The 24,635-nt window shown below is 43.9% G+C and overlaps 1 protein-coding gene across 1 annotated transcript; it reads left to right on the top strand.

The window, feature by feature from the left end:
* The first annotated feature begins 765 nt into the window (after positions 1 to 765).
* IDH1 (isocitrate dehydrogenase (NADP(+)) 1) lies at positions 766 to 22,524 on the top strand. The gene is made up of 10 exons (XM_066345240.1): positions 766 to 922; positions 1,913 to 1,987; positions 6,309 to 6,446; positions 10,369 to 10,660; positions 13,419 to 13,524; positions 14,630 to 14,807; positions 16,121 to 16,272; positions 18,463 to 18,603; positions 19,715 to 19,877; positions 21,594 to 22,524. The coding sequence occupies exons 3-10, from the start codon at positions 6,325 to 6,327 to the stop codon at positions 21,682 to 21,684; spliced, it is 1,245 nt and encodes a 414-aa protein (XP_066201337.1). The 5' UTR covers positions 766 to 922; positions 1,913 to 1,987; positions 6,309 to 6,324; the 3' UTR covers positions 21,685 to 22,524.
* Positions 22,525 to 24,635: the final 2,111 nt, after the last annotated feature.

The following is a 24,635-nucleotide window of genomic DNA, read 5'->3' as shown; positions in this document are numbered from 1 at the left end:
CATGTATATACTGGACAAAGGAATGATTCACTTCTCAGGAGGGACAGAGCAGGACGACTGGCGGTTTCAACATGCTATTTAGAACAGTGCGCAATTAAAATTTATGATCGTGTTTTTCTGAAATTTTCCATCTAATGCTTTCAGAACTATAGTTGACCGCAGGTAATTGAAACCACCAAAGGTGAAACCGCGCCTGGGGGGGGGGGGGGGCGGGACACGGGACGGTTACTGTACAGGTACAGACGCTCTAAAGACCTAGTCATTGGTGAAGGCAGAAATTATTTACTGTGGCATGCTTGCCTGTGTAACTGTTCAATCTGGCTGCGGGTGGAGTAGTCCTCAAAGCAATCCGCGCGTCGTCAGGATCCCTCTTTCTTGGGCAAAAGGCTATACCAGACTACCACACGCCGAGGAGCGCCCGGGAGGGTGCTGGTCCAGGCGCTCTCACTCCGGGTTTGCCCAGGAAACTCACTCCTCGTGGCCCGAGGGTGTTACAAAGCCCAGGTTGCCCTTTGGCGCCAGGGGTCTTAGAATACCAGCCCCAGCGCGCTCTGCTCCCCGGCCTGCAGGTGGCATCGCGTCCTTCCTCCAATAAAAGCCTTAGCAGAGTTTAAGGGGGCGCTGCAGCCTCTCTCCCCATCCCGGGCGCAGAGCTGGACACTCCGCGGATTGCTCGCTTTCTCTCGGGGAACGGCCCTGACCCCCTTCCCCCGCCCACCTCGGAGGGTCGGAGCGCGGCGATTGGTGGCGTGGCGGGGGCGGGGCCCCGGGAGGTGGGCTGAGGGGGCAGGGCCGGGAAGGGACAAAAGCCGGGAAGTGGAAAAGCCCTCCGCGTCTGCGAGTCCGTGGGTTTCTCCGAGGCTGTCAGGTGCCGAAACAGGTGGCGCCCCCCAGTGCATCACCTGCGTACCTTCCCCTGCAGGTAAACGCGGGCTGCGAGGGGCGGCCCCGGCTCCTGGCTTTGGGGGAGGCTCTGTGTCCGCCAATGGAAGGAAAAGAAAGAAAGCTCAGGTCCTGGGTATGGAGGGAGGAATTTAGAGGCGAGTTCTGATCGCAAGGATTGGGGTGGAAGTGGCCCAGGTGTTGCACGTGGGAAAGGGAAATGGGGAGGGAGAGGGTGCTAGGTGCCTGGATGTGTAGAAGGCCGGTTCTTGGGCACAGGAGGGTGAAATTGGACAGTGGAAAGTTGTATGCAGTGACAAATGGAAGCCCAGGTCTGCATGCAGACATTAAAATCGAGCGGTAGTAAGTTGCGAGGACACGTAGCTGACTAAATCCTCGGTTTAGGGGGAAGAAAACGTGCGGCACTGGGAGCTGAATGCAAAGCCGAGGACTTGGGTGTGTACAGCGAACTCGGCAGGCAGGGTGGATGAATCCGCTTAGGGGGCGTAGAGAGGGAGGAGCTCCAGCACCCAACTGCGGTGGGAGTGGAGTAGGGGTGGAGGAGACACCGCCGCCTCCCCGGGATCTGCAGTTCTGGGGAAGGCGTTCCCTGGCCGCCTCCCGGCGCCCCTTTAAAGGTCCTGCATCGGGGAGGGAAGGAGCGGGCGTGGAGACCGGGAAAGAGGAACCAAGCTAACACCCGTTGCAACCCTCTTGCACAAGGACGTATGCAGGCCAAGAGCCTGCTTGGTGGCAGCGTTACCCAAGAACGTTCAAACCCCAAGACCCGCTAACCGACGATGAACCCAGGACGCGCCCCCAGACGCACCCTCCAGTGTGTGCAGGCAGAGATATTGGTGCCCTCCTAACCTTTCTTTGGAAGGTGCATGTACACCTGAAACTGCCCTTTGCCCTCTGGGTTCATTCGGCTCTGTACTTTAAACCAGATAAACCAGGCTGTCTAAATCCTCCTGACTAGACGGATTTGTATGTTGTCTTTTTATACGTTGTTTGGTTTGGGGTTTTTTAGGAGATAAACTGCATTCAGTTGAGTTTGCAACATTGAGAGGAGTTGAAGTGATCAGAAGTTGATTTCTCCATAAAGGTAAGCATTAGGGATTTCTCCCCTCCGTATTTTCTTTGGTGTGGCAATACTGTTTTTAATTGGCCTTGGCAATCTTAGAGGCAGACACTGTAAGAGAGTGAGTCAGGAATATTTCTAAACGTCAATTGCATCTGCTTCCTTATTTCTTTCAGTCCAGTGTCTTCTCTGAAAGACTTTTTTGCCCAGACGTTATTGTAGTTCATGAAAAACAGCATAAAAAATTTGGGGTTGATGAAAATAATATTAAATAGGGTGAGCAGCTCCTTTTTCTTAAACTATGCTGCATTAGCCCAGGTTTATTTTCTGGAATTGCACACGTGTGTCAGGACATCGGAATTCAGCTGCTTTCAGACAGGATGAACTGGACTCTGAAAAAGTCCTTGCTTCTGAAGTTGGGGTTTGGGTGGAGACAGAAAATGTGAGGGGCAAGGGGAGACAAGTGAATCCAGTGGAGCCTAAAGCCCACCCCACAGAATTCAAATTCAAAGAAATAAAATATACAATATCCCACATTGTAGTAAGAGCTTCTGTTGTTTGGTTAAAAGGTGGTAAGTTTTCAGTTGAGTAATGTGAAGAAAACCTGAAATGTTTGAATTTTGCATTCTGAATATAGAAAGATTACTACACATAACATTTACTTCAACTGAGAAGGAAATAGTTAACTGAAAAATACTGTCACTCAGTATTGTAATTTCTAGTATGGTGTGTGACCTTCTATTAAGTGTATTTGCCATCAACGAAAAATAGCCAAGTCATAACTCTTGCATAATACTATAAAGGAATCTGGCCATGGAAATTAGTATTAAGACCAAGATATGTTTGCTGTGCCTCTCTTTTGTTTTGTGTTAAATATAAGAGAAACTGTGACAGTGGGATGAGTGTGACTGAATCATGTACTTTAAGCTGTACTGTAAATTGCACTTGAAATTACAAATGAGATGTGATTAACTCACTCACACCAGTTTGTTAATTTCTTTTACTCTAGTTCAGTACCAGATGGTTTCCTAGTATTGATCTAGGGAACTTTATAAACACAAATAAACAGGATTCTAGAATTGCACATTTGAGAAGTGAAAATGGGCCTGGAAGTGGAAATACATTCTGGCTTGTCACAAGAAACTGAGGCTTACTGTTTACTACTTACTGATCATGACTTTCTTAACTTGGAAGGCCAAATTACTTGAGCTCAACTTTTCAAGAAAAACTCTTTACAAGCCTCTTACCTAATTTTTAAAGTCAGTTCTCCTAACTTTTTGCAGTCCTCAGTTATAAGTTCGGGGAATTAAAGCAATTTGCAGTTGTGTGGCTACAGGGAAGTTTCCATTAGAGCATCATGAAAGGGCTCAGGACTTCCTCTGCCTCTCAGGGAACAAGCACAGGGCAGGGCCTTCCTTTACGCCGCAGCCTTGCTTCTTCCAAAGGGTGTGTGTACCCTGTGCTTTCTGGCAATCAGATGGGCTTGTTTTTGCTACCCCCACCCCCTGTTCCTCAAACAGACATATCTCTTCCTGTAACAATTGTGCTTCTCTGTGACACTCACTGGCAGCTTACTTTTGCCGGTGAACAGCCAGAACGGGGGAGGAGTTGGGTTAGGGTTATCGAGGAAGAGAACAGGGACATGCTTGAGTCCTGAGCAGTGACCTTGTATATACAGATTTCTTTCACTGAGAAATCACTTTTGTATTTAGCTCTACACCTCAGTATCCAGTATTGTCTCTGGGAAAACATAGTTCCACCAAGAATTCTTCATCTTTCACTTTTGACTTAAAGTTCTTTAAATATAAGTCACAATAACTTGTCACATCTCCTCAAAAGTACCGTATTTCCCCATGTATAAGACACACCGTTTCCTGAAAAAAATTGGGGTCTAAAAACTGGGTGTGTCTTATACAATGGTTGTGGCATTTCAAATGCCATAGATGGAACTGAGGACAAGGCAATATCAAGACAGTGATTCGTCATCAGACATAGATGAGGACAAAGCTAATGGATGGGAGTTTTGACAGTGATGAGGAGTTGTATGAATTTTATGATGAATAAAACTTGAATTCAATAACTTTATGTAATACTTTTTGTTTTTCAAATTTTGGGCCCCAAACTTAAGGTGCATCTTATACATGGGGAAATACAGTAGTTATTTTAACCAAAACAGCCACATAAAAGAGGGGAAATATTAGCACTCATCATTCTGTTGCTGGTGAAAAGGGTGTTCACAGGGAAAAGCATTGCACAGGACTCGTGTATGGAGTCAGGCTTTCATGGCAAGATTTATTCAGGGTTGAAATGGAAGGCTACCCTCAGATTCCCAGTGTCTTTTTCTCTGTCTCGCTATGGAGAAAGTCCAACTTATCTTCATTAAGCCCAGTATGAAGATCAGAGTCCAGAAATTTTGTGTCATGGTTCAATCCAGTTTGTCCCTGTCCTCCTCTGGCCAACATAGTCTTCAGTGGTGCCTTGGAGCCCATGCCACTGCCAGACCCCGGCGGCCATTAGGGCTGCATGGCCACTTGGCAGGTGTGCAAACAGACGGGGAGCACGTGTTTCCAAGCGAGAAAAGAGAAGAAAACTTCTTTGTTAGCCTGCATTATATTCTTTAAATTCATTTCTTAATCTTTTGTGGGCTTGCATTGGTTCCTCCCACTAACCTATCAGATTCTTCTTCTAGGCTAGACTGACAGGCCTCTATGGCCACCATCCTGGCTTCTACTGTACATGCTTAGAGGGGATGCATAGAAGCAGCTTCCCCCATAGTCTGGGGAGGGACCTGTGGTACACTGGGAAGATTCCTACTAACTGGCTTACGGATTAAGTCCCCAAGGGCAGAGGGCACAGTGGTCTCTTGGGAGTGCGTAATAATTGAGCCTGTAAATGCTGTAACTAAGTGCAGTAACTTTCTGCTAAAGCAGCCTCCCAGTTTTATTGTGCTTAATATCTGATTCCCTCTTCCCTAGTTTATTGTGCTCAATGTCTGATTCCTTCTGCTACTTTCCCATATTAATATCTAGCTACCTACGCTAACAGGTCTGCTCAGGTTGAGGGCCCAAGATGAAAGAAAAGTTGTATAAAAGTAAAAAGAAAATTTGAATAGAAGTGTTCAAATGAGCACGATATGGTAATAATCTCATTTTATAAGACAAACCCATAGTCATGAACAGTGATTACATTACTGAGGACATGTGACAGGGCCAGGCTCCTTGTTGCTCTAGCTGGGTGACCTTGGGAAAGCTACTTTTCTTTTATCAAAGTAAAATAGGGAAATCATTTCCATCTTTCAAGGTTGTTGTGAGGATTGACTCAAACCACACATGAAGCATGTAACATAATGCTTTGTGCAGAGTTTCTCAATTCTGATGGTAAATATAATAATTATTAACGTTTTAGGCAGTTGTGCTATTACAAATTGTTCTTTTGGTAGTCACCAAATGTTTGCAGACTGCTCACAAAAATTAGGGGATCAGGGAACATGCAGATACTCTAGTACTTTCAGCCTTTTGTATACATTTTCACCAATGAAATAAAAGTCGGTTTTGCATCTCATTTGCATAACCAAACAACTTTCTTTGACTTGTCTTTTGCTTTTCTGATGTTCTTGTTTAATAAAAAAAATCAAGTGCTTTTTTTATTGCATCATATTCGTTTTGAAATACCGCCTAGTTTTTGTGAGCAGTATATTTTGTTTTTATACTATTATAACCATGCCAACACTTCATCTTTAATATGACCTTTTCTCCTTTCTTCTCTTTTTATTCAGACTGGCCCCATCCAACACCCTGGTGCACCTGCTACCTTCTTCCTTGCACGACCAGTCCCTTAGTTATTAAGTTCTCAGGACAATGAAGTTCTGGTCAGCATTAAACAGTCTTAGGGATAAAGCCTTGGGTCTTTTGACCACAGAGATAGAGTTTTAATTAAACTAAAGATAACATCTGGGCCTCAGTTTTGTTTTAGCTCCAGACCCAGAAGCAGCGACACCAGATGAAGCAATGCCATGGCTGACATGAGGACCAGACCCACTGATCAACTACCCCCCTAGCCTAGCACCCGGCAGTCAATACAGACCGCATCCCTAACTCCCTTAGTCACCATGATTAATGATTTTTCCTTTGTGTAACTCATCCCCTGAAAGCCATCTGGGAACCAGGTCTTTGAACATTAGCTCACCTGTGACTCCAGGTTTGGGCCACTTCCTCAAGTAATAAGCCCTTCCTTTCTTGGCTGCAAACTCCTGTTCATTTCTTATTGGGCTTTGATGTGCACAGGTAACACTGTAATGAAATAAATGACAAAATATGTGTCTTATCTCTTTCTCTCTTTTTTTTAGGTTTATTGAAGTCAAAATGTCTCAAAAAATCCGTGGTGGTTCTGTGGTAGAGATGCAAGGAGATGAAATGACACGAATCATTTGGGAGTTGATTAAAGAAAAACTCATTTTTCCCTATGTGGAATTAGACCTGCACAGGTAAATGAATTACAGTTACGTGCAACTTTAGGACAGGGATACACTCGAGGAATGTATGGTTAGGCCGTCTTGTCATTGTGCAAACATCAAGGAATGCACTTATGCAAACCTAGATGGTATCTACTACACACCTAGGCTCTGTGATATAACCTATTTCTCTGTAGGGGAGGAAACATAATTTTACTTGTACCTTTCTAGGTTTTTGACTGAGGCATCCCTGTAATAATAATAATAAAGATTAAAGGGGAAAAATGTCTAATATCATGTATTCCTTCTGTATACATGGGAGCGACTTGGGGAAACAGAGTAACTCTCCAGAATGGCTGAAACCACCACCTTAAATACTGTCTTTGGCTAAAGACAAAAGATCGGGATGAGAGGGTCAGTTATAGGAGGTTACCAGGAAAAGCACTGGAAACAAGGATAAGGTGTTAGGCATATTTAAGTCATCCTCTTCTGCATTCATAAGAGTCTGGAGATGAGGTTGAAGTTATCCCCTCTTCCTGGCACAGCAAAGAAGAATCCCTTAACGAGTGGAGACTTCCCTTACAAATGCAAATATATTTTACAAGGGGTAACTTCTACTCAGCCTTTAGAGCTTCTCTCTTGTCTGTTGCTTCTCAAAATTAACCAGCCTAATGTAATCCTTATGCCAAAGAGACCTATTTTGGGGTAACAAATTCTGTTCCCCTGTGGCTCCTCAGCTACACAGGTGTACTGACTACTGTAGGCAGTTGTAACAATGGAAAGGATTGTGTTGCACTACAACATTATGACTGTTCCAACATCATTAGGTGATAAGAATTTTTCAGCTGCATTATAATTTTATGGGACCACTGTTGTATATGCGGCTCATGGCTATGTCTACACTTAACAAACTCAGAAAGTGTAAGTGATTTCAGGGTATAACTAGCTTTTTCACATAGGTACAGTGGTATCTTGTGAATAAAACTCTTGGGGGAGAGTGCCTGAATATATGCAAATGAATCTTCTGTTTTAAGTTTAGTATTACTAAATAAACTGGACTTACTGTTCAGAAGACAAGAAGTATGATGGAAACATGAGTCTCAGGTCTTTCCAAGCCTCTGTTTCCTGTAAAGTTTTATTTGTAGTAAGCCAGTGGCCTAGAGTAGCGTTAAGTGTTATTTGTAGATGGGAAAGTAATATGAGTACATCCTGTGAACTGTAAATGTAGTTGCCACAATTTTGTCCTTTCAAGCTCTATTTTCTATCCCTCTTCATAACAGGTGAATGGACCTTTTCCCTTTTTTATGTCTTGCCTTTTGCCCTTTTCATACAATTGTGGTACAGAAAGAGCCCTTGAAATTATTTTAATGAAACATTGAGCTTCCAGAAGTTCCTTAAACCATTTGTGTCCCGAAGACTTGACCCTTTGCCCTGTGTTTAAAGTGTTTAGAGACAGACGTGAGAGTCTCTATGGAATTCTCTCCTTTTTTCCCCCTTTGTTTTTCATGAACTTCCTCATGCTTTTTGAACATTTGAACTAGGTAGAGAGCATTTTTTTAGGCTGAAGTGGGTAAAGATGGTCACATTTTAGCCAAACTATTGCCAACTGGAAATATACTTGCCTTGTCTCAGAATTATTCAAGAGACTGTGTCCTGAGGACCTGTTATATTCATTTGGGTGTAGACATTTGATTTACATGGAATCATTAAACACCCTCTTAAACTATTCTAAGCTTACACTGTTGATAATATCTCTGTTGCAATCACATGAAGGAGTAAATACCTGCAGAGATCAACAAAACATACAGGAAATAAAGCATAAAAAGCATCATCCAAGTAGGTTCGAAAACATTTTGACAAGCACTGTCTTGTTTCAGAACTTTCCAAGGCAGTAGGTGAGTCTGCAGCTTTCTTGCCAGTAGAAAAACTGCTCTGAGCATCATTAGCCCAGAGACATAGGACTCTTCATGTAATTTTCTAGACCTAGAAAAAAGCATCACTGGCTACAGACCAAAGAATTTTTGGAGGCTATATGGCCAGCAGCTGCGGCTGTCATGGCCACGCACATGCAGGTTCCCATTGAATTGGGACAGATGGTAAAGAAACAGTGGAGCCAAAAAATGGTGGGCCATTCCTTTATTAAAGTCTCGCACCTGCCGACAAGCAAACACACAGGAAAAACACTTCCCTCTTCATTCATTCGGAGCTCACAAAGCCCTGACACATTATCCGGTTCCGCAACCAGGAGAATCTTCTCTGGTTCCTCCTAGAATCAAAGGCCCCACCAATCTCTGAAGCTCGCAAAAGCCCCTCACCTCTGCCAACATGGCTTCTTCTTCAGCACTCTGCATTCCCTCTTCTCTCCCTGCAAAACATGGCTTCTCTCTCTCCCTTCTACTCCTTCTTCTCTTCTTTTCAAAACTTTCTGGTGGGGAAACCTCTCCTCCAGCAAACATTAGCAAGACAATGGCCCTTCCCAAGCAGGAAGGTAATTTGCAATTTCACAGATCACAGATACCTGGCACTGCCCAGTCCCCAACGCAAACAATAAACCAGCGAACATAAAAATCATATTTTACAAACTTATTTGACCAACAGAGGCTCAAACAAGTTTTAAGTTGTTCTAAAATTGCTATTTTTTACATGACTGGTTCTTTTTGAGAGGAGTGGAGCAATTCATTTGTTTTGTCTTCTGCAGACTGGACAGTGGTCCAGGACATGTATTTTTTCTTTTCTCTTTGAAATGTTAAGGTGAGATGAAAAAAAATCCAAGAATTTGCTGCTAGTCTTTCTTGATGAAAAATGGTTCCAATGAACATGAAAAACGCTGCCTGTACTTCTTGTTTGAATTGGGAGGAGACATTTGTAGATATTTAGCATTTCCTATGTTGGAAGACAAGAGTCAGTGCTTTGTTACACTTAAGTGAATTGTCTAAGGTCAAAGCAGTCTGGAATTCTTTTTATTTGGAAATAAAAGATTTGCTACCTGTGCATTTATGTTATGAGTTGGAATATCTAAGCAAAGGAATACAGGGACTAAAAAGAGAAATCCAGAGACTTTGTGGTTCAGCAAGTTATAAAAGCTGAAAAACATTTTTAAAAACTTGGTGAACAAAATAGTCACATTACTGTTTTGTTTATCCTATTTTCGACAAACGGTTTCATACTTTAGAAGAAGCTTTACAATCATTGTCTATGCTCTGCGAACAACCAACACTTTTCGGCTCTGAGTAACTTGCAGTGTGGGTGTTGGTGTATATTAAACTAGCTCTCTGGGGGGTATAAAACTGTTGCTTGATTCTATTACTTATCCAGTAAACCACAGGCTTGTGTCCAGAAAAAAGAGACTTGCCCAAGAATTAGGGAGAAGTTCATCATATAACTAATTGGCATTAAGGAAGGATTCATTGGCATGTTTGGCACTGAATGTCACATCTGTAACTCCCACTCCTTTAATGTCAAAATACAAGAAAAAAAACTCTCTGTTCCCTTTATTTTTAGAGCATATTATATACTAAGGGGAAATAAAAAAGGTGGTGCTCAGGCTTGCATTTTTAGGATAATTAGTTAAGTATGTGAAAGGAAGTCTGCAGAAGTGTTACTCCGGTGCTGCTATTGCCTCTATCTGGTGAAAGCAGGCAAAGGCGCAAAGCATGATGGTTTCCATTCAGTTTCCTAGACAGCTTCCCACTGCAGCACAGGGAGCCCTGCCCAGCAGTCCAGCCTCTCTGTGATTTTTTTTTTTCCAGCTGGCAGCCATCTTCTGTGTTAAAGGTGAATTAATGCTGAAACTTGGCACATTTAGAAAGCCTTCCCTTTCTGCAGGGCAAGCTCTGCGTGCCGTCACCATGCAGAGAGATAGAGAGAGAAAGAAAGAGAGAGAGAGAGAATGGCAGCACCCTCAACCACCTATAGACTCGTCTGGAAAGTTCCACTTACGACTTTTCCCTCCCAGCTATGATTTAGGTATAGAGAATCGTGATGCCACCAATGACCAGGTCACCAAAGATGCTGCAGAAGCTATAAAGAAGTACAACGTTGGCATCAAGTGTGCCACCATCACCCCCGATGAGAAGAGGGTTGAGGAGTTCAAGTTGAAACAAATGTGGAAGTCACCAAATGGCACCATCCGAAATATTCTGGGTGGCACTGTCTTCAGGGAAGCTATTATCTGCAAAAATATCCCCCGGCTTGTGACTGGGTGGGAGAAGCCCATCATCATAGGTCGTCATGCTTATGGGGATCAAGTAAGTCATGTGGGCATAGTTGATTTCCCTTTCTCTTTTCATGGCCATTCGCTGCCCTGCAGTTCTGATTTGTGTGTATTTTATTCTCTTTTGGTGACTACTCCCATTAAACCACACAACTGAGAAATGCATATATGTATATCTGTATATTTACATATTTAGATAGAAGTAAATACAGAAAAACGAACAGATGGGCACCGTCTCAATGCAAATGACTTTTAGTCTTTTTTTTTTCTTCCTTTATCTTTTTATTAAGTTAAACTACATAATATTGACATTTTTGTATGGATAATTTCCTGTGCTTCAACCAAGTCAGTAGTTCTCAACCCTGGCTCTGAAGGATCCCTTTTTATAGGTTTTCTTGGCATTTGTTTTATTTTGCTTTAAAAAAAATAATAATACGTTTCTTTGATTTAATGCCAATGCTTGAGACCCACCCTTTAGCAGCTGAATCTGAATTCCATGAGACTCAGGCATTTGAAAGCTCCCCATGTGATTCTAATGGGCAGTCAGGGTTGGGAACCACCAAAGATGAGATGAAACATGGTCATTTCATATAGAAAAGGAAAAACCAGCTCAGTAGTTGGAAAGCAATGGCTTTAAAAGTTCTTTTCTACTTGAAAAAGAAAGTTTGGTTCCTGTGCTTCTGTACAAGTTGGCTGGTTGCCAAATTAAACAGAAAAATAGCTAACTAAACAAAGTCAAAATTTCATGCTGAAATGTAGATATTCAGACTTTCATAGAAAGCAGCTTATGTCTTAAAAGACCCTGAAAAACAAGAGTCCTTAATTCTGACATCTGGATGCTTTGGTGTAGTTGTCCTTAAAAACAGTCTAGCCAGGGCAGTCTCACCCTCTGTTCCTGGGGACAAGGTCCTCAGGTCAGCCCTTGAGGGTAGTTCCCTTGTTTTATCCTGTGGCTCCAAGTGTCCCTTCGTCCTGGCCAGTCCCTTCACAGCTACCTCCCAAAGGCCCAGGAGAGGGAGTGTGCTACGGACTTCAGAACTCTGGGAGCACTGTTTTAAGTTCTTATGAGTTTAGTGATAGTATTTTTGTCCTTTTTAAAAAATTATTATTTTGCCATCAATCACTTGGAAGAATGACCATTCTATATAAGTCCAGATTGAAAATTCCAAACCTATGGTTGATTCCCTGGTCGTTTGTGCATAACTGGTCTACAAAGTGTGTACGGTGCTTCGGTGCCTCCGTTTCTTCCCTTTAAGAACTGGGAATAAATTGCCATAGTAAAGGATTTTTTTCCAAAGGAACGAAACTATTTTTATTCATCATCATCCAGAAGACCCAAGTTCACAGAAAAGCACAGAGGGATGCCTTGTGCTTCAGAACTGCACACTCAGCTACTTCTGATATTTCAACACCCAGGGTCTAACATTCTTTTCAAAGTCCTCTTACCCAATTTAATAAGTATTTCTTGAAACCCATCAGTCAAATTTTAGAAGTTTTAAGTTGGAAGACTGTGAACAAAATCTGATTCAACTCTCTCTAATAGATGATATATTTGCCAAAATCTTTACATAATTTAGGGACTAAGCTTGGTTTAGAATCCGGGTTAGTTTGCCCCAGTCAACCGTGCTTTGAGAGGCAACATCTCCATAGTAAAGGATTTTCTATGTCTGATGTCTTCTGCCTAAATAGATATTAAACCTTTATCTTTAGCAGACAGCTCTTGTACCAGCTGTCATTAGTATTGCTCTACACAGACAACCAAAGGTATGACTAGCATCTGCTGGTATGTGGCTCTGAAAGTATTCTTCTCTAAGTCAATGAAGAAGGTACAGTACAGTAAAGATTTAACAGATTCCTAGTGTAGGCAGGGTGCATTTTTTCACTGGAGTAGCTTCACAACTGCTTCCAAAGTGATTGCTTCTTATGGATAAGTCCTGGGCCGGGCATCAGTAGTGATGATAATCATGAAGACACTAAGCTCGAAAGGTCTAAGGACCAGATCCTAAGTCTTTTGACCCCAGGTGCATTATTTTCGCAACATCACAGTTCCTTGTAAAATTGATGTAAGAATCAAATGAAATAATAAATGACATTAGTTTTTTTTCAACCGCCAGTCCATGGACCAGTGCTGATCTGCCAGAAATTTTGTGCCAGGCTGCAAGAAAGTTAACCACCCTGATGTGTTATGATGGTAATAGATAGACCCAATGATTATAGACTCTGTAACCTTCATAATTATCAGTGTTGTTGACTCTTCGTGGACCAACACTGGCCCACAGACTGGTGGTTGAAAACCACTGGCTTAAAGCATCTGTCCTATAGTGAGGACAAGATTCTTAATCATCGTGAGTGCTACACCCTTCCGTATCACTGCCTTACGAGAAGACTTCCCTGACCTCCAGATCATGTTGTTTCTCTTCCTCTGTGGTCCTATAGCATTGTTCATCTATGCCCATTTTGTTGCTTTTCACTTTGTCTTTGTTGGGTCATAAGCTTCCTAAGGGAAAATACTATGTTAATTCTCTCCCCTCTCCGTATCAGTGCTCAGAAAACTGCCCTGTGCATGGTAGGCTCCCAACAAATACTGATTTTTTAATGTGTACTGCTACTAATTAGCTTCGGGGACTCTGGACCTCTTCGTCCCCATTTCTAAAATAAAAGAAGGTTGAGTTGTACTGCCCTGTTTGTCTAGGTGTCTATCAGCTCTATCTATGATCCTTTTCCCCATTCTTTGTTATACCTGTTGAAATAATTGTTTTTTTAATACCGTTTCCCCCACCCTCCTTGCACAGTACAGAGCTACTGATTTTGTTGTTCCCGGGCCTGGAAAAGTAGAGATAACCTACACACCAAGTGACGGATCCCCACAAAAGACGTACCTGGTACATAACTTTGAAGGTGTGTAATTCAAGTTCATCATGATCATTTTATTACAGATCACTTAGACAATATTATTCCTGGTTGTTTAAAGTTAGCTGGGTAGCTGCCTAGAACTACAGCCTGCACCTTCAACATCACTACGGGACCTAATATCTGAATAAATAAAGTAATTGGCTTCCGCGCCTTCCTGTGGTGTGGACAAAGGCACAGAAGGATTATTAGCTGTTTAACTGGAAATGCATATAGGCAAAGACAAGTTAATAATTAGGTGTTTCTGTTACAACACAGGATGGGTTGGCGGGAATCTGTTGTGCACAAATTACATGAATTACATGTTAATAGCTCCAAATCACCTGTCATTTAATCCTACCCTTTGCTCTGGTAAGGTTTGTATTAAAAAATGGTTGTGTTGTATATTTGCTGAAATGCTCTTGCCCGTCTGAGTGGTTCCTCTGTGGAAGTAGGACATTTGTTTTTGTGCCATTTCTTGCCCACCATCCTGCTGCTTTAAAAGGTCTGTCATGGCTGATTCCACTCAGAACAGAGGACCCTCTTTCTCCACTATTGAAGTTATTAAAAGCACTCACACAAAAACTCAGAAGTCCTCTCACTTTTGTTTTCCTTGCCTCTTCTAAATAGTATCATTTTAATGGATCCTAATCCTGCTGGTTTTAGCACCTTTCACATTCTGAGCCCGAGTTGGCCCTGGACAGTGGCATGGGTTCAAGTTCTGTCTTTCAGTAATAACAGAGTTCAGCGAACAAGAGTTGCGAAACACCAGTGATTGCATGTAGCATAACTTTTCCTACCAGTGACAGTGTGAACTTTCAGTATCCTCCAGGGAATGCCGAGAATTTTCATTCTTTGGCTGAGGATTGAGTTGAAAATATGTATTTGAAAACTTAAAAACAGGGAAAGACAGCTTATCTAGAACTGACTTTCTCCGTTATGTGCCTCAGGGACTCATGGACTATTCAAGTGGGAGGCTGGCTGGGACTCTGAAGCCTGGGCTCAGACAGGGGAACTGGGGGTTGGGTGGTTTGGTGGTGGATGGATTTAAACTTGTTACCACTATTCCCCATTTACCTTTCTCTTTTTTTCTCTCTTCGGTGTCCGCTCACAGAGGGTGGTGGTGTCGCCATGGGGATGTATAATCTAGATAAGTCCATCAGAGATTTTGCGCACAGCTCTTTCCAGATGGCTCTGTCCAAGCGCTGGCCTTTGTATCTGAGCACCAAAAACACTATTCTGAAGAAATACGACGGGCGTTTTAAAGACATCTTTCAGGAGATCTATGACAAGTAACTATAGTTCTTTTTTCCTTTTATTTTTTTTCTCAAGCTGGCAGCTATTGTATAGAATGTGCATCCTTAGCCCTTTGTTTCTGGGATAAATTGAGTGAAAACCATCATTATCCCTTAAAGACGAGCAAAATAGATTTAATAGGAATGAAAGAAAATTGCTCTAAGTTGCTTTTCCAAGTAAATGTATTCTCAAATAAGAGTTCCGCATTTTTTTCAGAGCCAGAATTATTTGTTTTTTTGGAGAAGGGTATCCTGTTAGTAATCAAAAGTTCTAGTTTTTCCCTGGCCATTTGGCTCAGTGGTAGAGCATCGGCCTGGCGTGCAGAAGTCCCGGGTTCAATTCCCGGCCAGGGCACACAGGAGAGGCGCCCATCTGCTTCTCCCCCCCTCCCCCCCTCCTTCCTCTCTGTCTCTCTCTTCCCCTCCCGCAGCTGAGGCTCCATTGGAGCAAAGATGGCCCGGGCGCTGGGGATGGCTCCTTGGCCTCTGCCCCAGGTGCTGGAGTGGCTCTGGTCGCAACAGAGCAACGCCCCGGAGGGGCAGAGCATCGCCCCCTGGTGGGCAGAGCATCGCCCCTGGTGGGCGTGCTGGGTGGATCCCGGTCGGGTGCATGCGGGAGTCTGTCTGACTGTCTCTCCCCATTTCCAGCTTCAGAAAAATACAAAAAAAAAAGTTCTAGTTTTTCAAAGATACAAGTTTCTGAGTTGGGCCATTTCTATTCTGTCTGAATCCCATAGTTGTGATTTAAAACTTGACTGTAGTATAGTCCCTTGAACCAAAGTCTGCATTTATAACAACTTTAGATTCAAGAGCATGTGAGCGTGTGTAAAATTGAAAACAGCCTAACCCCTTTCAGGGGCAAGCGTTCAGGCCGGGGCGCAGATTTTAGATCTCATGAGGCGTGTTAATTTCTCTTCCGCTGCTCATCTAAGCCTGGAAGCTGTCTTAGTTTCCTGAAAGATGTCAAGCAGTAGAAGAGCTTTTCCCCCTTACTGCATTCTTAAAGGAGGCAGAATTTTGAAAATCTGATTAGTAGCATAGTACTGAAAACTGTAAAAGTAGTACGTAGGAAACTGCTGTCCTGCCTAATTCCCACATCTCGCTGGAGTGGGTGAAATCACCCTGACAGACGGTGGGATGGGGGTTCACAGCTAGAAGGTGACTGGGCAGGGATTTAGCCCATGTGTCAGACCCCCGAGTTCATGCTGCTTCTGCTGAAAAGGCTGCTTCCCACCCCGCCCCTCTTCTGCATGTGATGATGTCCTTAACAAAACCAATTCTTTTGTTCTTTTTCTCTTCTTCTTTCTTAGGCAGTACAAGTCCCAATTTGAAGCCCAGAAGATCTGGTATGAGCATAGGCTCATCGATGACATGGTGGCCCAGGCCATGAAGTCAGAGGGAGGCTTCATCTGGGCCTGTAAGAACTATGATGGCGACGTCCAGTCAGACTCCGTGGCCCAAGGTAAGGAGCCGGAGGGCCGGGTGGGGGTGGAGCTTGTCCTGCGGCAGGTCGGGGACACCACGGTAGTTTTCTGGTTTAGGAAGACGGATTCTGTGGCCCTTTGTAAAAATCATGACAAGTGACTGCCGCAAGGCATCCGAGTCTGGTCCGTCTCATCAGCTGACAGATGAGGAAATGGGGCTCCCACTGGGGCAGCTGCGACTCAGGGTCGCACAGGAAGTACTCTGCATTGAGACTCTCGGCTGCTGCCTGGGATGTGTTAACACAGTTGATCGCTCACTTTTCCCCACCTGAAGTTTCACTGCCGTCAGCAGGCTGCCCAGCGGCCGGATCTGAAAGTCACCTGCCTTCACTTCCCCTCTGAGAATGTGAAAAACTAGGTCCGCCAGCAAGGAAGGCATCAAGTGAGGGACTTGGGCTGTCAATAAATAACCCAGGGGCTCTCTGCAAGAGCTCACTCTTTTTTGTTTTGTTTGTTTCTTTGTTTTTAACAATTCTAAATGTTTATTTCTCTAATCACGGAGCCTTGAAATATACATGAAGCTGGGATCAGGAATGGAATTTTGAAAACATTTGCATAGTCCAACTGCTTTCTCTTTCTTTTTTTCTTCCTTTTTATTTCCCTTCCTCCCTTTCTTTTTATTCTTCCTCTTCTTTATTCCTCCCTTTCTCCTCCTCCTTTCACAGTTGAAGAAACTGAGGCCAGGGGTGCAGTCACTGCAGAAGTACCCATCCAGCGACAAGCAGAGCTGGGTGTGAGGTCTAGGTCTTCACACTTCTTATCTAGAACCTTCCCTGTTCTCTGCACTTTCCTGAGCTGAACACTCATTATCCTGATAGAGTCACAGCTCTAAAGGAAGGTATTCATGAGGCATAAATAAACAGACCACTGGATGGAAAGCAAACACTAGACACGATTCCTCGGTTTTCGACAGTTGATTGGCGTTAGCTAGCGCAGAAGCCAAACAGAAGGTTGAAAAGAAACCCAAGGGCTCACTCCTCTGGCACCAGGCCCTATTCCTGCCCTTTCAGCCAGCCTGGAGGCTGTTCTGGTCCTATGTAAAGCAGATGTGTTCACTGCTTAGCTTTCAACACAGAGAATTGAGCAAAGAAGCCAGGGACTGTTCACAGAAATTCAGAAACCAGCGGCTGCATGTCCAGTGTAATCGACGGAAATGCCTCGCTTTGATTTCCTCCACTCCACACTGCCCTTCAGTTCCGGTCACCATGGCAGCTGCGTCAGCTTGAAACTCTGCTGATGAATGTTTATGTCAAGTTTGATTATGTTTGCTTTTCCCAGGAAGGGTTACTTGTTCTTTCTCTTATGAAAAAGTTAGGTACCTCTTATCTTATCACTTTTAAAATCAGTAGGTCAACCCAGTGAAAGATCACTGTTATGTTAGAGAAATGAGCTACACGACCCTTTGCTCTCCTCTTGCTCTAAGTCAGTGGTTCTCAACCTTTCTAATGCCGTGACCCCGCAATACAGTTCCTCATGTTGCGGTGACCCCAAACCAAAAAATAATTTTGGTGGCTACTTCATAACTGTAATTTTGCTACAGTTATGATTTGGAATGTAAATACCTGATATGCATTATGTATTTTCTGATGGCTTTAGGCGACCCCGCCGGGGTCACGACCCACAGGTTGAAAACCACTGCTCTAAGTCTTTACGATACCTTGCAGGGGTCCCCAAACTTTTTACACAGGGGGCCAGTTCACTGTCCCTCAGACTGTTGGAGGTCCGCCACATACAGTGCTCCTCTCACTGACCACCAATGAAAGAGGTGCCCCTTCCGGAAGTGCGGCGGGGGCCGGATAAATGGCCTCAGGGGGCCGCATGCTGCCCGCGGGCCATAGTTTGGGGACGCCTGCCTCAGAGAAAGGATTGTTGCTTTGTGATGACTCCATGAGGGGTAAGGGAAACTTCCTTGTAATCAAAGTTCTTGGTAGGGACCCGATCATTCCTTCATTTCTAAACAGCCTCAGGAAGTGGGAGGAAAGTCCAGCCTTTCCCAGCTCCGACTCTGAGACCTGGAGCAGGGGTCCAGCTTTCCAGAGGCGGAGGGATTATTGACGCTTGTTTTGTTTACGGCAACCTGTGAAGATTAAACCATTTGTTCTCTTCCCTGAGAGACCCAGTGCTCTCCATGCAGCTGAAACCAGAACTTCATACTCTGCCACTTACAGGTTATGGCTCTCTTGGCATGATGACCAGCGTGCTGATTTGTCCAGATGGCAAGACGGTGGAAGCAGAGGCTGCCCATGGGACTGTAACACGTCACTACCGCATGTACCAGAAGGGACAGGAGACATCTACCAATCCCATTGGTAAGATGACGTTTAACTGCTACACTGATTTTCAGCCAGAGAGTAGAGATCTCAGAAAAGGGACTTGGAATGTTCCTTTGGCTACCAGATTCTTTGTGTGTAAAATTACCACCAAACAGCTGATTTGCTGCACTAATAAGAGCTGTTTTAATATGCTTCTTAAAGTGTACACAATATATGCTTTGCCATTTGGTGGGAAAATGCACATTACAGAGGAGAAGGTTATCAACAGGCTTTTCCTTTTCCTCTAGTGGAGTGAAATGTCACATATGGGCCCTGGCTGGTTGGCTCAGTGGTAGAGCGTCAGCCTGGCGTGCAGAAGTCCCGGGTTCGATTCCCGGCCCGGGCACATAGGAGAAGCGCTCACCTGCTTCTCCACCACTCCCCCTCTCCTTCCTCTCTGTCTCTCTCTTCCCCTCCCGCAGTGAGGCTCCATTGGAGCAAGTTTGGCCCGGGCGCTGGGGATGGCTCCTTGGCCTCTGCCCCAGGCACTAGAGTGGCTCTGGTCGCGACAGAGCGACGCCCCGGAGGGGCAGAGCATCTCCCCCTGGTGGGCAGAGCATCGCCCCTGGTGGGCGTGCCGGGTGGATCCCAGTCGGGCGCATGCGGGAGTCTGTCTGACTGTCTCTCCCTGTTTCCAGCTTCGGAAAAATACAAAAAAAAAAAAAAAAAAGAAATGTCACATGTGGCTAAGAATCGAAAAGCCGCATGAATAGATTCTTCTAACCTGGCTTCAAGGACAGCACATTAAAAAGAGATTACAGCCTGGGAAGAGGAGGGGAGACCAACATAGACAAGACATAGAAGAGATTGTGACCTTTGCAAATTAGTAAACACATGAAGCTTCAAGTGCACGGCCACACTGTGAAAATGTGCTTCCTTAAAGTTCTAACAAAACCCAAAACATTCCTTCTACAAAAAGGCAGACTTTTAGAAGTTTCTATTTAGTAAAATATTTATAACTTCTAAAAGTTAGGGTGTATATGGATAGAATCGAATGAAGTCAGTCACCTAAATAAGAAAACCGTTCTACTTTTTGGTAGTGAAACATCTGGGAATGTGTCTACCTAGTATGATTGAAGTATGTGTGTTTGTTCTCTCTCTCCCCTAGCTTCCATTTTTGCCTGGACCAGAGGGTTAGCTCATAGAGCTAAGCTTGATAATAATAAAGAGCTTGGCTTCTTTGCAAAGGCTTTGGAAGAAGTCTGTGTTGAAACCATCGAGGCTGGCTTCATGACCAAGGACTTGGCTGCTTGTATTAAAGGTTTACCCAAGTAAGTACTAGATGCCATGAGTTCCGTGGTCAAATTTCCACTTCTCCTCACTGGGCTTAAAACATCAGTGCTTTTTGGAAGTAGAAGAACTGTTATTCATAATTTAAAAAAAAAAAACAAAAAACTGTTATTGATCTAGTTCAAAGGTCAGTGGACACAATATATAAATTGTCAGAAAATGTCAGGCTTTCTAGCATATACAGCCTTTTCAAAACTAAGCAACCATTGAACTTTGTGCAGCACGAAAGCAGTTGTAGATGATTAGCTTCTAGCTGATGGGTGTGGTTGGCGTTTCAGTCAAACTATATACAAAACTAGGCTGTAGCCTGGATTGGATCCATGAGCCAAGCTGTAGTCTACTGACCCTTGATCTAGTTGACAATCATTGGGTGACAAGGTTCCACTTAATTGAGCAAGAAAATTATATACAGAAATAAACGGACCCCGAGGCTATTTTATTCCACCCCCTTTGTTTTTTTTTCAACTTACAGATAAGAAAAGTAAGCAACACAAGTATTAGAGTCTGAGCTGGTCATAGTCCCTCCCCTTAAGTATCTGTAATAAGCAGTTAAGATAGTGGAAGGCCCATGTATTGCCCGGGATTTCCCTGAGAGCATGGTAACCCATATCCCAGCTGGATTAGCTGCTAGTCCGAGACTCCGCCCTCAAAGTCAGAGTTGTTTGCTCTGATTCACCTTCAGAAACACCGCTAACGTTTAACACCAATCCCATGTCCCAAATATGTGTCACCAGAGATCTCAGTGTCTCTGTACCCCAGGAGATGCTCAATCACTTCATCTTATCTTAAATTTCCAGCAAAAAAATAGCGTTTGAAATGCCCTTGTCGGTATGATACCTTTGTAGTCCATTTAAATAAGCACCTGTCAGCAGGATTATGTTAGTCCATTGTCTTTTTTTGCTTTCGAGTAAGACACTTAGAGAAATACGATCATTAAAACGTGTTTAAGGACATATAACAACTTGTGGGCATACCCTGAGTAGGTTTTGTTTTTTGTAAGAAGGATGAGTAAGAAGTGGATGGTTTCAGTCTCCCAGACATTAGTCTGAACTGAAGCTCCAGGATAGTTTCCCCTTCAAAGCTCCACGGCAGGGAACTTACTGTGTATGTGTGTGTGGCCCCAACTCAAGCTGCCTGTAGCCTGGACCAGCCCCTTGAACCTGAGTGCTGTCATCAGCCCCAAACTTGTAGCTTGTTAACATGAATCAATTTTCTTTTTTTTTTTCTTTTTGTATTTTTCTGAAGTTGGAAACGGGGAGGCAGTCAGACAGACTCCCGTATGCGCCCGACCAGGATCCACCCGGCACGCCCACCAGGGGGGCGATGCTCTGCCCATCTGGGGCCTCGCTCTGTTGCAACCAGAGCCATTCTAGCACCTGAGGCAGAGGCCACAGAGCCATCCTCAGCGCCCGGGCCAACTTTGCTCCAATGGAGCCTTGGCTGTGGGAGGGGAAGAGAGAGACAGAGAGGAAGGAGAGGGGGAGGGGTGGAGAAGCAGATGGGCGCTTCTCCTGTGTGCTCTGGCCGGGAATCAAACCTGGGACTCCTGCACGCCAGGCCGACGCTCTACCACTGAGCCAACTGGCCAGGGCCAACATGAATCAATTTTCTTCTAGAAAGAAAGAGAATGCTACTTTTCCTTCGCCTGCTATAGATCAGTCACAAACTAAAGTGTCTTCTTTTTCTTCCTCTATCAGCGTGCAACGTTCTGACTACTTGAATACGTTTGAGTTCATGGACAAACTCGGAGAAAACTTGAAGATAAAACTAGCTCAGGCCAAACTTTAAGGTCATTCCTCAGCTGAGGAGGACAAGTGTTTTTTTGGTAACTAGGTCCACTGGTTTACATTTTTCTGTATAACACTCAAGGGAGGGGCAAAATCAGTTTTGTAATTTGTTTAGAAATCAGAGATGATCTTTTCTATAAGTTTACAGCCATTTTTCATATACATATACAGTTATGCCACTTCAAGGATGTGGCTGGGGACTTTTAAATTTTATTTTCTACTAGTAGCTTAGGAATTACCTTAGTGCTGATTCGTACTCACTGTCACTTTTTCTCATGTCCTGAGATAAATGACCAAAATGAAGATTGCTTGAAAGGTAAACCATAGCCACGGTTTTGCTTCCTAAAATTGTGTAAAGTAGAAACTCCCTCCCCTCCCCCTTCCCACGCTGGCACGCTGGGCCCTCTTGGTGCAAGAGGCGCCCATCGTGTGAGGTGGAGCCGTACCCGAAACTTGCGCAAGAATCCGAGTGGATGGCTCAGCGCGGCTAAAACGTGTTGAAGACACAGCAGTCATTTGTGTAAAGAGCTCAGACTACCTGTTTCAAAATGTTAAGTATTTTTGCAGCCACCGGAGAGTTAGGAACCCAGAATAAACAGCACCTGGAGGTTTGTCCTGTGTGAATCTTCTCCTCCTGGCCCTGTGTGGCCTAAGCATCTTGCTTCCCTGAACAGCGTGTTTTATTCACGTGCAATAACACAAGCTGCACCTTTTTTTGGACTTCTGGCCTGTTTTATTTCCTTTATATAAATGTGGTTTTTCAGAAGTTGATTTGAAATACTATTCTAGTCTGTTCTTGATCTAAACTATTCGTTAATTAAAATTAAGTGCTAATGACTCATCTGTGTATTTATTGATTGAGTGTACATTAGTTGCCGGGCACCACGCCAGTTCCTAGCCACGGGCACTTGGTTGAGAAACCTCTGCCGTCAAGGAGTTTACTGTGGGGAAAATGGATAAAGGAACAGACAAAAGGAAAGAAGACTAAAGGTAGAACAAAGGAGCTAACCGTGGAATATTACAGAATAAAGTCTATGCACATGCTACGGAGTTTAGGTAGGTTTTATTATGTAAGTTAATAGGGAGCCAGTGAAGACTTAAGGGAGGGACGTAATCATATTTCTTTTTAAAAATGAGCACTCTGGGCAGCCAATAGGAAGAATGAATAGAGCCCTGGCCGGTTAGCTCAGTGTCGTCACAACTAGTAGATGCACAACTAAGTGGAACAACAAATGAATGCCTCTCTCTCTCTCTCTCTCTCTCACTCCCCTTCATCCTGCCCCCTTTTTCCTCTCCCCCTCATCTTCCCCTCTTTTCCTCTCCCCCTTGCTCTCTGTTTCTCTAAACATCAACACATTTTTTAAAGTTTTTTAATGAAAGAATAGTAGTGGAGGGAGGGAAAGGAGTGCTGGGTGCAGCTGAGGAAGGCAGGCCAGTTACGAGGCTGTTGTCTGTTAGGCAGGAAGCGATGAAGCTCTGAACTGCCCTCACAGTGGCCCTGAGAACGGAGAGAGGGGTACAGCCTGAGAAGAAGTGAATTAATGGGGATTGGTGGGTCCCAGGAGATGTGGGGGATGGAGGGAAGGGAACAAGTCAGGTTGCCCAGGTGCCCAGGGGCACACCTGGAGAAGGGCTGGTCCACGGCCCAGCGGAAACTGTGTTATAGGGAAGAAAATGGAGACGTTGAGAGGAGCACTGATCAAACTTACACAATGCATCAGTGGCTGTTTTGGCCTAGAACCCAGGGATCCTCTTTCTACTCTTACCTGCACGATTTTAGGTTTAAATGGAAGAAGAAAGCATCGCATGGAACAAAACGGTGGCATTGGGTTGGAGGATCTTAAATAGGCCGTTTAGCACTCACAAGTATCCTGGGAGTTGATCGGATAAGTTTCTGTGGTCACAAAGCCCTGCTCCAATATCAAGTTCAGCCTTTGTCCAAGAACCAATGTTCTCAAATAATCAGCAAGTGAACAGATGCTGACCAGTGCATCCAGAGACTAATGGTTTATTTTGTAACAGTGTCAGGATCAGAATTGTTGACCCGGAAAATGACTGCTGCTTAGCATAACACTGAAGACAGGAGGATCCAGGGACAGAGAAAATGAGAGTTCTAGACTTTGGAATTCTCTAACTTGCAAGAACTATTCCTTACGTGGAATTTTTTTTTAAAAGATTTTATTTATTCATTATAGAGAGGAGAGAGAGAGAGAGAAGGGGGAGGAGCAGGAAGCATCAACTCCCATATGTGCCTTGACCAGGCAAGCCCAGGGTTTTGAACCGGCAACCTCAGCATTTCCAGGTTGACACTTTATCCACTGCGCCACCACAGTTCAGGCCACGTGGAATTTTTAATAAAATATTTACAAGGTAATTCTAGCAATTAGAATTAGCTATGCTGTATGCTTGCTGATGCATACAGTCTTTCTAAGATGTTCCTGACAAGTGACTTCCCATCCTCCACTTGAATATTTCTATAGTAAAAATTTTCCCCATGTTAAAGGTCTTGCCTTTTCCTGTTAAGAAGGAGAACAGATTAGAAACTTATGTAAAACTATTAAGGAAGACAGTATTTCCATAAATACTGATTAAAAATGTGTACTTTTATCACCTATTAGAGGTTTTATGTCATAGTCCCTTATTGTTATTAGGGAGAATGTAGTATCCAAATCACTACTTCCTCTGGAACAAGAAACTGAACAACTGAACTTGGATGGAATCTCAGGCTCTGAAAGAGGTGAAATTTGCAAACACTTTATCATTGCCTGAAACTTTTAATTTTGATATTAAAATCTGCAGAAAAATTATAAGAATAGTATGAAGAAACCCTTCCATTTTTTTTTTTTTTTTGTACTTTTCTGAAGCTGGAAACGGGGAGGCAGTCAGACAGACTCCCGCATGCGCCCCACCGGGATCCACCCAGCACGCCCACCAGGGGGCGATGCTCTGCCC

Source organism: Saccopteryx leptura, chromosome 7, assembly GCF_036850995.1.
Source record: "Saccopteryx leptura isolate mSacLep1 chromosome 7, mSacLep1_pri_phased_curated, whole genome shotgun sequence".
NCBI lineage: Eukaryota > Metazoa > Chordata > Mammalia > Chiroptera > Emballonuridae > Saccopteryx > Saccopteryx leptura.
Note: the sequence above shows the minus strand (reverse complement) of the source record. Positions and strands in the feature narration are given on the sequence as shown.